Source organism: Hemicordylus capensis, chromosome 2 (assembly GCF_027244095.1).
Source record: "Hemicordylus capensis ecotype Gifberg chromosome 2, rHemCap1.1.pri, whole genome shotgun sequence".
NCBI lineage: Eukaryota > Metazoa > Chordata > Lepidosauria > Squamata > Cordylidae > Hemicordylus > Hemicordylus capensis.
In genome coordinates this window covers 274,098,148-274,111,510 of record NC_069658.1, presented here as the reverse complement: position 1 = coordinate 274,111,510, position 13,363 = coordinate 274,098,148, and the positions used below count along the sequence as shown (strand labels likewise).

At 43.0% G+C, this 13,363-nt stretch overlaps 1 protein-coding gene across 3 annotated transcripts in view; it reads left to right on the top strand.

Moving 5' to 3' along the window:
* Nucleotides 1–13,363, top strand: part of ADAMTS9 (ADAM metallopeptidase with thrombospondin type 1 motif 9) — a 232,188-nt gene that overhangs the window by 126,716 nt on the left and 92,109 nt on the right. For all 3 annotated transcript variants that reach the window (XM_053297778.1, XM_053297777.1, XM_053297776.1), the window contains 7 exons: nucleotides 120–330; nucleotides 1,824–1,988; nucleotides 3,144–3,308; nucleotides 8,502–8,621; nucleotides 9,921–10,025; nucleotides 10,159–10,326; nucleotides 12,082–12,372. In XM_053297778.1, coding sequence (XP_053153753.1) covers nucleotides 120–330; nucleotides 1,824–1,988; nucleotides 3,144–3,308; nucleotides 8,502–8,621; nucleotides 9,921–10,025; nucleotides 10,159–10,326; nucleotides 12,082–12,372 — 1,225 coding nt within the window. The remainder of the gene's footprint in view (nucleotides 1–119; nucleotides 331–1,823; nucleotides 1,989–3,143; nucleotides 3,309–8,501; nucleotides 8,622–9,920; nucleotides 10,026–10,158; nucleotides 10,327–12,081; nucleotides 12,373–13,363) is intronic.

The following is a 13,363-nucleotide window of genomic DNA, read 5'->3' as shown; positions in this document are numbered from 1 at the left end:
AGTCTTTCTGCCTCTGTATCTCTTCTCAGTTTCAAGCTTATTTATAACAGTCTTGCCAACTTTCTTGCAGGCCTCCTACAAGATTGGCATTGCTAACCAGTGTTATTGGTTGTACTTAGGTGGCATATTGCCAGAAAGAGTGAATGCACTGCACAGTGTGGACTGGGGTACCAAACTTTAGAGATTTCCTGCACAAAATACAGCAAGTTGGAAGGGAAAATTGAGAAATTTGATGACCAGTACTGCAGTGGCATCCCTAAACCAAACTCTAGGGAAAAATGTTCAGCAGATTGTAACACTGGAGGATGGCGCTATTCAACCTGGACAGACGTAAGGCAATGCTTTGGGGGATAAATATAGCAGGCCATGGGGGTGGGAAAGGGAAAGCATATGGAAGAAGGTCAGTATGATTAGAACTGTGGGTACTTGCTAGAAACAACTGAAATTGTATGCAAAGGCAATCCAGATTCTGCACCAAGAAAAGCTTGCTTCTATAACCTATAAGTTGTTGTACATCGCCCAGAGCCTCTGGATGGGGCAGTTTATAAATGTAATAAATAATAAAATAATAATAATAATAACCTGTATAAATTATGCTTTTTTAAAAAAAACCACCCTATTAAACCAAAATAATTTATTCTGCTTTTACTGGTAGAAGCAAGGACTTCTGCTGGGCATTTGAACCTAATTTCTGACTACTGGAAATCTTGTTCAGTCACCTCTGATATCCAAAATTTTAAAGGGATTGAGCACATGCTTTATCTCATATCTTCACAACCATAAGGGCTGTTGTTGTTGTTGTTGTTATTATTATTACATTTATATCCCACTCTTCCTCCAAGGAGCCCAGAGCGGTGTACTACATACTTGAGTTTCTCTTTCACAACAACCCTGTGAAGTAGGTTAGGCTGAGAGAGAAGTGACTGGCCCAGAGTCACCCAGCAAGTTTCAAGGGTGAATGGGGATTTGAACTCGGGTCTCCCCGGTCCTAGTCCAGCACTCTAACCACTACACCATGCTGGCTAGAAACTTGCATTTTAAAAAATACAATGGAGTGAAAGCTGTGATTCTCAGGAAGTTGAATTCTGTGCTCAGTATTATATTCTGTGGGTTTTCTGTGCTCTAGTAGCATCACAGCATACATACAATCCCAAGTGTGATGTAGTACAGTGAGTTTCTCAGTGAGACATTAAGAGTGGTAGTGGTGGACAAACCACTGTTACTAACATTCTCCTGCAATATGCAACAGCACAGAATGTGCTGGTGCTCAGTTCATTTGGGATGACTGGATGGAAATCTAGCAAGCTTTCTGTTTGAAGTGTGTGTGTATCCTAGATCAACCGATTGTGTAGTTTTGGGCCTCATTTTCCCACTTGTGAAATGAAATGATAGAGATAATGATTTTTTTTTAAGTAATTAGATATTTTGCACTCACTATTTTTTATTTTATTTTATTTTCAAATTTGTATGCCTCAAGTTCCATCTCTGGTGCTACACATTAGTGCTGCTCCTACTATTAAATAAATATAAATTACTACCAATAGATTGTTAGGTGGCATACAGTGCACAGAAGTGAGAGGGAATTACAATTTCCATCTCTTCCTAGAATGGCTAAAACTGCCGTAACCGGGACATGCTACCTGCTGCTTAGAATTAGGATATAAATATTCCTTATAGCTATTCCTTTTCAGAAGAGATTCCTGACTCTTCCTAATGTACTCATCAGGGCTCACTGACAGGTGCGAGCTTGAAACTAGATGGCCTGTATACCTGGGGAGTGGGCATTTCTGCTGTGTACTGATTTGATTTTCTCTCCCGTAAAGTGCTCTAAGAGCTGTGGTGGTGGCACAAAGAGGCGCCGAGCTGTCTGCATGAACACTTTCAATGATGTTCTGGAGGACAGTAAATGCAGTCAGCAGGAGAAGGTGACCGTGCAGCGATGCAATGAGCTGTCATGCCCACAGTGGAAAACTGGCGACTGGTCAGAAGTAAGAGGCTTATTACATTAAAGCATTAGACGGCATTGTAGATTTTGATTATGAGAATGTTGAAATGCAGTTGATATAAGAAAATAGCTACATTATGGGGAAAGCGAAACCTATTTCTCATTTTTCAGTTCACCATTCCTTAACCTGTGCTTGGGATTTAACTTGATCACACCACCCTCATTCATTAATAGAGTGTGGTAGGCAAGCTGCAGTCCTCAGATCTCTTCCTCAAAGTAGGGAGGAGAGAGAGACTCAACCTCCATTGTCTCACAAAGAGAGCACCAAAGGAGGCTGGGTGAGAAAAAGCACAAAAATAAGATGGCACCATAGAGTCTTATGCACCTGTAGCCAAACCACGGATGGCTTTTTCAGTAGGTTACCAGGTGGTGGCTCCTTGAAGCTATCTTTGAATGGTGGCTGCTCCATGCAGCAAGCTACTTCATGTTTTGTGTTCTTTTGTCCAACTAAAACAGTGTATCCTCTGGACCCTACTGCTTTTCAGGGTCTGCGAGATCAACATTTGGTTTCACATTCCAAGGAGGATAAGTTTACTCTTGCTCAGAATTGAAGTTTCTGATAAGCCAAGAGTTGAGATCTAATTTATAGGACTCAACAAATCCTAGATATAACTCCACAGCCAGTCTACCCAATCAGACACTAGTTAAGTACCCAAGTACACCTCCTATCACAATCTTGTCCATATTTGGCAGCTGTACAGTACAAGAAAAAACACAGAATAGTTCAGTTACCACATTGACTTGCCCTCTCAGCCTCACTGAAGGCTTCAGTCAGGGTTAGAACTGGCCAAAAACTATTTTCCTAGAGGAATTTCCTCTTTTTATACCCCTTGCCTAAGCTTGCTCCTGTGACAAAAGCTTATCCACATGGTGCTTCTGTAGTTCAGCCTATGATCGAGTCATGTGAGGTTCTGTAGATCAGCTGCCCATAAGCCTGTGATACTCAATTTCTAAAAATCTGGTTTCAGCCCTAGTATGGCCTTCTGAGGTCCAAGGTTGTTGTTTTCATCTTTATTTAAACTCACCCCCTCCCATTTTAATCTTTCCAGTGGAAGTTGCACTGACTTTAGAAGAGCTATAATGTTTGATGATAGCTGCTTAGCTCTGTGAGCTTAAGGCTGATATTTTCTTCTTTCAGTGTTTGGTAACCTGTGGGAAAGGTCACAAGCACCGGCAAATCTGGTGCCAGTTTGGAGGAGACCGATTAAATGACCGGCTTTGTAATGCTGAGACTAAACCAGATTCCATGCAAGGCTGTCAGCAACAGGAATGTGCTGCATGGCAAGTAGGACCATGGGGCCAGGTATCTGAAGCCATTTCTTCCTTTCTTGTTACTGCTCTCAAGCTTTTATTTAACTCCAATAATGTACAGTTTGAGAATGATCTAAAAAATGTCACAAGCACAGTTCCTTCCGTAAAGGTTTATAAACTGAGTAAGAATGGGAAAAATAAGTTGAGGGTTCCATGGTTAAAATAATTGTGAGAAAAGAGGTTGGGAAGATAGTGAAACAGACATGCTCAAAGGCCTTAGTACTGTTCTCATATAGATGTAGTGATAAACTGAAGCACACAGGAGAGTGGGTATTTCATATTTTAGCTTCTGTGATTTTTAGTCTTGGGTGAGATCCGTATCTAATGTGTCTAGGATTGTCTGGAGATGGGGAGACAGGGTGTGTATCCACTGATTATGGGGTGGCTATTCCGGGGGGGGGGATAGAAAAAGTAACAATGGCAAGTCATCAGGCTGTTACAGGGGAATGGAAATCAGAAATTCACTAGCTGTTTCCCCTTCTGGCTGTCCTGCCAGCTCTTTGACCATGGAGAGCAATGCCAGCTACCCACAGAGATTCACCTTTCTGCTTTGTAATGCCAGGACAGTCCAGGGAAAAAAAATCAGAAACCACCCATGATCTGATTATGGATGAAGGGGCTCACCTGCAGTGTATTACAGAGACTTGTTTGGGGGAGGCTGGTGGCCCAGTCTGGTCCCAACTTAACCCTCCAGGGTACTCTATTGAGGAGCAGGTGAGGGAACGTGGTCTATAAGAACAAAATTTCCCTTACAGGATCTCTGTTGAAGTGTCTGACCATATTGAATGTTTGTACTTAAGTTTGGGGGTAGACTGGGATAGACTGGGACTTCTGTTGGTGTACAGATCACCACAATGCCCAACGGAGTCCCTAACTGAGCTGACAGTCTCAGGCTTAGAGTTGGAGTCCCCCAGGCTTGTGGTGGTGGGGGACTTCGATATTCACTTTGGGACCAATTTGTCCAGGGTGGCTCAGGAGTTCATAGTGGCCATGACAACAATGGGCCTATACCCAGTGATCTTGGGACCGATGCACGTTGCTGGTCACACGTTTGATCTTGTCTTCCACACTGATCAGGGTGGTGTTACGTGGTTGGAACATCTACTCCTGTGATTTCCCCATTGTCATGGAAGGACCACCATCTGGTTAAGGTTGGACTCACAATCACGTCCCATTTCTGCAGTGGTGAGGGGCTTATTAGGATGGTCCACCTGAGAAGGATTTAGGATCCAATTAGATTCCAAGAAGTTTTGGAAGGATTTAGTGTTGGCTCTGCCAGTTCTGTAGATCCTGTTGATGCACTGGTGGAATACTGGAATAGGAAACTCCCCTAGGAAGTAGATGTGATCGCTCCTAATCATGTTCTCTGACCTGCTTCAAAACTAGCCCCTTGGTATACGGAAGTATGGGGGCTGGAGCAGCAATGTAGATTACTGGGACACAAATGAGAAAGACTCAGTTTGAATACTGCAGATTACAATGTCTGAAGATCTATGCTCAGGCAATATGGCAATATGTGGCCCCATTTTTCTTTTGTGATTTTGTATCCCTAGTGGAGGGCATGGCTTCTAGCAGTGGTTTATTTGCCTTTTCAGGCAATATGTACAGCAAAGAAGCTATTCTTTTCTACCCATATTGCATCCGTAAGTTCACATGAGGCATAGTTGTTCAGGGTTGTGAGAGGGCTAGTATATGCTGCTCCTCCCTTGAATCAGAATTTGGAACCATGAATTACCCACACTGATGTTTTTAATGAGTTCTTCGTGGGTAAAATCTCTCTTATTCAGGCCAATTTAGACTCAGACTACACAGTTACTGCAGAGTCTGATGTGGAAGTGTCCAGTAACTCCTCTTATGTGGTTAGGCTGGATCAGTTTCAGTTTGTGACTCCTGCAGATATGGATAAGCTTGGAACAGTGTGGCCTACAAGACCCCTGTCTGACATGGCTTATATTATCTGGTGGGGGGTTGTTGTAGAATGCCTGGTAGATGATATAAATGCTTCTCTGAAGAAGGGCAGGATGCCTCCTTGCCTGCATTGGATCCCTCAGATATAAGCAACTAGAGGCCTGTCTCCTTCTGTGGCTGAGCAAGGTAATTGAGAGGGTGGTGGGCTCCCAGCTCCAAGCAGTCTTGAAGGAAACTGATTATCTAGAACCATTTCAAACTTGCTTTCAAGTGGGCTATGGGGTATGCTTTGGTCCTGATGGATGATCTCCAATGGGAAATTGATAGAAGGACTGTGATTGTATTGGTCCTTTTGGACCTCTTGATGGCTTTCGATACTATCGACCATGGTATCCTTCTGAAGCATCTGAGGGGGAGGCACTGCAGTGGTTCCGCTCCAGCTGTCAGGCAGATTCCAGATGGTGTCCCTTGAAGACTGTTGCACTTCAAAATATGAACTTTCATATTGTTTCCCCCAGGGCTCCATACTGTCTCCAAAGCTTTTTAACATCTACATGAAACCAATGCGAGAGATCATCAGGAGATGTGGTGCAGGGTGATATCAGTATGCTGATGACACCCAAATCTACTTCTCCATGTCAACATCATCAGGAGAAGGCATAACCTCCCTAAATACCTGGTTGGAGGCAGTGATGGGCTGGATGAGGGATAACAAGCTGAGGCTGAATTTAGATAAGATGGAGGTACAGGTGGACTTCGGTATTCGCATGGGTTCCATTCCCTGCTGATACTGTGAATGCTAAAACTACAGATACTGAGGCATTAAAGTCTATGGAATTGAGGTGGAGTTGGGGGCTGAGGTTCACAAAGGGTCAAATGTGTAGGGAAAATAGCCAAAAAATGTTTACAAGAGGTGAAATAAAGTGTCCTATTGTGCTTTGCAGACAGTAATGCCATTCAGAAATCAAATGCTTCCATTTTTCACATTAAAAATTGTGTTGTTTAACTAAATGAGCCACAAAATGGTTTCCTTTTACAAAAAGGTGTCCAGAAATGGTCTCTGAGGTCATTTCTGGCCATCTCCAAACTGCAGATATGTGAAATAAGCTCCCCTTTTGCCAGTTCCCCCCAACCCCTGTGTATGCCGAGGTCGGCTGTCAATTATCCGACCACAGTTACGCGGAACTGTGGAAAATTAATCCACGTATATCTAGGTCCACCTGTACTTATTATACAAGGTCAGAACTTGGAAGACTATTTTGATCTGATGTTCTGGATGGTGTCACACTTCCCCAGAAGAAACAGGTACGCAGTTTGGGGTGCTTCTGGATCCAAATGTCTCCCTGATGTCTCAGGTTGAAGCGGTGGCCAGAGGGGCTTTCTACCAGCTTAAGCTGATATGCCAGCTGCATCTTTTTCTTGAGATAAATGACCTCAAAACAGTGGTACATATGCTGGTAACCTCCAGACTTGACTATTGCAATGCACTCTATATGGGGCTGCCTTTGTATGTAGTTTGGAAACTGCAATTGGTACAGAATGTGGCAGCCAGGTTGTACTCTGGGACGTCTCGGAGAGACCATATTTCTTCTGTACTAAAAGAGCAACACTGGCTACCAATAAGTTTCCCGGCAAAATAAGGTGCTGGTTATTACCTATAAAGCCCTAGACGGCTTAGACCCAGGGTATTTAAGAGAACATCTTCTTTGCCATGAGCCCCACTGCCATTGAGATCATCAGGAGAGGTTAGTCTGCAGTTGTCATTGGCTGGTCTGGTGGTTACGCAAAGACTGACTTTCTCTATTGCTTCCCCAAGACTGGAATACGCTCCCTGCTGAAATATGAGTCATTAGAACTGGCTCAAAATTCCATTCATTCATTCATTCATTCATTCATTCCATTTCTATACCACCTCATCCAAAGGCTCTGGTGGTGCACAACAAGTAAAAAGCTAAAACAAACACCTTTTAAAACAAACTGCTTGAAACAATGTAAAAACAAATTTAAAACTATTCAAACCCATTTAAAATCAATTAAAAATACTTCAAAACAATTTAAAACAATTTATTGCTAACTTGGGTGTTTTGTCTTTTAAAATACATTTCACCTGACATGAGAGCATCCTAGGAATACTTCTGAAAGACTTCATTCTACCTCTTCAGTCTCCACTACAGCAATAACTCTAATCTAATTATACTTTCAAAACAATAAACCTGTCCAGACCACACAAATTTCTCCTTGGCCGGTCATGCCTTCATTTCATTATCATGTTCTATTAAGTTTGTGCAGTTGTTGGTTCGAAAAAGAAATGTGACAGAGATTATAGCAGATTCATAATCCACAGAATGGTAAATGATTTAAACACTTGCACATGTATATTTGAAGGCAATAAATGAAGCATGCAGGATTCCAACGGAAGCAGCAGATCTTAACCGTTTGACCTAATTTGAAATAGAAGTGACTGAAGTAGAAGAAAGGGCCTTTTAATTTTATATTTCTCTAGATTTAGAGAAAGCTGTGTGGTTTGAGCCTTCTTATCCATTGTTTGGAAGCAAAACAAATTCATCACACAGGGCATATTTAAAACCATACAGGTGGACCTCGTTATCCGCGACGGTTTCATTCCCACAATTTCCGTGGATAACAAAGCCACTGATAACAAGACCTTAAGTCCATGGCAGTTAGGGGAGGTTAGGTTCCCGGGAGGCAAAAATGCAGAAAAGAAAAAAGCATAAATAAGTGAAATAAAGTAGTGTTATGCTCTCTAGGTATCCAACTGTCTAGCAGTGCCCCCCAAAACTCTGAATTATGCCCATTTTCTGCAAAAACAAACAAACCCAAAAACAACCCACAGATATTTTGTTTTAAACTAAGAGCCACAAAATTGCTTCTTTGGGCAAAATGACCAGAAATGACCTCAGAAGTAATTTCCAGCCACCTAGGAACTGCAGGCACACGGATTTTAACCATTTTTGCACCCGTGTATACCAAGGTTGGGTTTCCATTGCCCAACTGCCGATACACAAAACTGTGGGTGTTGAGACTTACTTATTTTATTTTATTTTATTATTTTATACCCCGCCCAAACTTACATCTCTGAACGGCCACTTAAAGATGGCTCCCTGGAGGACTCTAGTTCTATGTAGCATTCTAGAACTCTCTAACACAGAATGTTATGGACCCTCATCAGACTACAGCTCCCAGGATATAAAACCAATAGAAGGATGTTTTCAGTTTAGATATGCCCACAGCTTTCTTCATCTGTTCTCTCCTCCAGTGCACTGCAACATGTGGGCAGGGTTATCAGATGAGAGCAGTGAAATGTGTGGTTGGTGCCTACGTTTCTATGGTAGATGATAATGAGTGTAATGCTGCTACCAAGCCAACAGATACACAGGTAGGTGTATTGATATGCCAAACAGACATCCGGTTATTTTAAGAATTCAAGGGGATTATCTTCTGAGAAAATAAAAACTCTAATATGAACAAGGGGCCATGTGCTGAAGCTGAGTGCTATCCGTTACTGCAAGCAGAGGGGCACACAGCTGCCTATGATGCATTGACTTGGAAGGGGTGGATTAACAGTTCACTTCCTCAAAGTGTCCAGACACACACACAGTGTAGGAGGGTGCCATGGAGTACAGTACTTTGTAGGACTCTCTCAAGTTAATTTTTCATGCGCAGTGAGCATGTTAGGGAGAAGGGTTTCGTCTAGCTGTCTCACTAATGTGCTAGCTTTCTATGTTTAGAGACATGATTTTTTTAAGTAGGGGTGCACTCAAAACGTGACCGCCCCACTTACCATATGAACTAAGTAGTGCAGTTCAAAGAGAACATAATACATCCTATTTCTTTAGGATTCAATATATCCTTTAGTTTCTTCTTCCAGCTCCTATCTCTCTGTCTTCTGCTGTGCTGCTCCCGATGTCTAGAACAGGCTTCTCATCTCTGAGCATGTTTGGATGATACAGTCCTTGGCGCTTGTGATTAGGAGGGGGACATGCTGAGAGCTCACCATTGAGACATCCCCCCTGGATTTCCTGACAGCCTCCTAGTGTGTCCCTTTGTAGCTTGGGGGAGCTGTTCATCCAAATGGCCCCTGTGTGCACGCTCCAGATACTTGTTTAAAGTCCGATCCTGCTCCAAAGAACAGGGCTTCAGTGGTATTCCATCATATTTTATATCTGGCCTTCCAGGTCATAATTTGCTTCTCCCACTTTCTCTTGGATTAACTACCTAGAGCAGAAAGAGAGTTAGAGAAGGAATACTATCTGAAAAGGGCTGTAGTAGCAATGTGTGTTCTCTGCTCTGCATGTCTATGAGCACTATCCTTCAAAAGGAGGAGGAGACGGGTAGATCAAAAGACCATAACAATTTATCTATCTGACAGTCTTCAAGTATGTATATTTCCTAGTTTGAGGAAGTACGTAGAGTATCTACCTTTTACCTGTGATTATGAAAGATTGAGGGCGTGTGCACCCTATAGTCTTTTTTAAAAACCTATTTGCTAAAAATGGTTTGTCTTAGCTTAGATAAACCATTTGTAGCAAAAAGGCTTTTTTAAGAATATGGGGTGCACACACACCCCTTAATTTTTCATAATTGCATTGATGTGACCTCTGATTTGCAAGATTAAATCTCTGAATTGTGATTCTTCTCAGCAGTTTACTTTTTAATATTCTCATTTATTAATTAGGACTGTGAAATAGCACCATGCCGTCTTTACCCAAGCAATCCAGAAACAAAACCAAGTATGCCTGGCAACCGCAGAACACAGTGGAGATTTGGATCTTGGACTCCTGTACGTTAAACTGGTCAGCATAGGTTATAAAGGGACATTTTAGTTCCCTTGTTAAACCCTGCAGCCCTAAGTCTATAGTGTTTGTGTCAAATGGGTCAGCTTTTCCATTGGCATTCTTGTCAATCTTCCCTAGTGCTCAACAACATGTGGGAAAGGCAGCAGGATGAGATACGTCAGCTGTCGTGACGATCATGGCTCTGTGGCTGATGAGGATGCCTGTGTTCACCTTCCAAAACCATCAGCGACAGAAGTGTGTACTGTGACACCATGTGGACAATGGAAGGCCATGGAATGGAGCTCTGTAAGTGACATCCTTGTTTAATAGTGATATATAATCTAAATATGCCTCTTGTTGTTCATTATGTTACATTTGTGATTTGTCATAAGCCCCCAATGCATTTTGAAGATATTGGAGAGAAGACCCATCAACTTCACAATCATTAAGGTCGTTCACATGACTGAAATCCCTGGTAGCTAGGGAGAGCTGGGGGGAAGGCAGAAACATACCTACCCCTACCGCACTGCAGTGCCATGTACATGATCACTGTTGCGAGTGGCACAGCATTCTCGAGGCTGGGGAGACCCTGCCTGGCCTCCAGAAATTCCACAATGCACCACAGGAGAAGCGAGGTGCATTGGGGAATTCCTCCTCCAACCAGGGTGCTAAATCCAAAGTGGCAGGGAAGGTATGTCAAAGAAGTGGTAGGAAGTAGTGGAAGAGTCATGTGTGACAGTCACTCTTATAGACTACCATTCACACTTTGTGTGAGTACACATATGGCTGTTAATTTGAATCTCCTCCGGAATGGAGGTTGTGTCTCCACATATCAGCTGGACTTACCCCAAAGTCGCTGCATGCTATCAGGGACCAGTTCAGACACAACTCTGTGTTTCCCTGCATTATGGCTGTTCATTATGGCTTAGCCCGAATTATGTCTGGCATTAAAAAATCCTCTATTTTCAGCAGCTTTTGAAAAGAAAAGAAAAAAACCCGAGGCTTCCGGTAAGCCCCGACCCTTATCTGTGATGTGTTGAGGGGCCATTGCCGATAATTCCTTTCCCTCACACTTTCTTTCCCTTTTTAAAAAATGTTTGCTGGATGGATTTCCAGAACACCAAGTGTCAGGAAGGAGAGTTTGACAGCTCAGTCTGGTCTGCTCTTAGTGATTTGCAATTGCGAGCACTGGGGGGAGGGGTTGTGGCAGACTGGTGAAATTCCATGGAGGGAGTCCAGAAGGGGAAGGGGAGGGAGAAATTCCTGAGACATGCAAATGTGGGTCTTCCTATACTTTCAAGTTTGGCTTCATCTTATTGGAGCCTGGTCACAATAGGAACCTAGGCTTTACATATGCAGATGTTGTTGGAAGCTTAACAAGACTACAGGTTCCAGTGATTCCAATGAAAGCAATGATTTCTACTTTAAACTTCCCTGTCTCTTAAATGGTCTGTGGTTGGGGGTGGGGGAGCATGAGGTGATGAAGGCAGCCACAAAGGCAAGTTCATTATAAAAACCAGCAAAGATTGGGTCAGATTCAGCAGGTTCGGGTTAAGCGTTCTGTTGTTTTGGCTACTCAGTTTTGCAGAAATCCAGCTGACTAATCTGGTCAAACTAAAAATTAAAAAAAGTAATAATGAAGGGAGGCGTATTGCTCCTCCCCCTCTGGGATGTGATGAGTGGGAGGAACAAACGTGGAGCAAGCTGCGGGAACGCACACAGAGAAAGCTGTGGAGAGGAGCAGAGGAAATGTGAATAGTCCAATTAAACAGCTCTGAATTTGCTGCGAAGCAGATTCACCCTTCCGATAACCTACAGCATGAAGCCACATCTGAATCACTCCCATGCTTGACACTTGAAAAACCATTTGTCTGTAGACAGCTTCATATGGTTTTCTGACTCTGTTTCTATAATTCTGTGAAATCATCAGATGCGCAGGAATCACACTAACTACTAAAGCTAATAACCATTTTGCACAAATAAGCAACTTATTTTATATTTTTAAAAGCATATCTAATTGTTAAGGAAACCCATTTTCAATTCTCTCCACTATTAATGCAGTGCTCTGTAATTTGTGGGCAAGGTAAGGTGACCCGACAAGTAGTCTGCATAGATTACAGCGACCAAGTTGTTGATAGGAGTGAGTGTGATCCTGAGGATATCCCTGCAACGGAGCAGGATTGCTCTATGCCGTCTTGTCAACAGATCAACCCTGAATTTAACAGACCACTCCATCCATTCCCTTACCCTGACTATCGTCAAAAGAACAACCAGGGTGGAAACTTGAACCGAAACCAAGGTCGTGGACATCTACATGGAGACAACCAGTGGAGAACTGGCCCATGGGGAGCAGTAAGTATTGGGTGGAGATATTTTTTTTCTTCCATTGTGAACTGAATTAGATAGAAGCTATATAGGGGTGTGCGTTTCATTTTGGATACAAAATGTTTTGCGCCCAAAACAGGCCATTTTGGCTGTTTTGTAGCTGAAACAAAACACTCAATGCTCAAAACAAAAAAATTTATAGCCAAAACAAAACGTCCATGTTTCAGATACAAAACGTTTTGTTGTTTCGGCTGTTTTGGAACTCCATTTTGCAATAATGAAAAGTCTTTCTCCTTCAGTATCCATTTTGAGTTTTGACATCTGTTTGAATTTCCAGCCCTTCCAGCCTACAGATTGGCCAGCAAAAGCATGGGCTGATCTGCTGGCAATTGCCTCCTTATTCCTTTTAAGGAAATTTAAGGGTAAAATTTACCCTCATTGGCTAGTGAGGCAGTGTGTATTTACCCTCATTGGCCAGTGGGGCAGTGTGCATTTCATTGTTGTTGTTTCAACTGTTGTGTGTAGATCAATTGCATTTCGGGGCGGGGGGATATGGATGTGCATGACCTTTGGAAATCTGCCTGGTTCTTTGCAAAGCTCTGCTGTTGTTGATGTGTGATGTTGATGCTATTTGGGGTGGATTTGGGGCAGAAAGGGGGCTTTGGGGGCAGGAGAGTGAGTCAGGTGATAGTGCCCCAATAGGTGCCTGCTGCCACCCAGATTCCAAAGGAATTGGGGAAAGGGTTGATTTTTAAAGCATTTCTAAAGTTTACATGTCTTTGGGGCAGATTAGGGGCAGAAAGGGGGCCTGAGGGGCAAAACAGTGGGTTGGGTGGCAGTGCCCCAAAGGGTGCCTGCCACAACCCATATTCCAAAGGAACAGGGCAAAGGGCTGATTTCTTAGGAATTGTTGAAGTTTATGTGTCTTTAAGGTTTTCCCCCCCAGGGAATAATGGATGTTTCAGCAGACCCATAACTCCACATGGGGGGCACTGGGGTGGCCGGGAGCGAGTGGTGG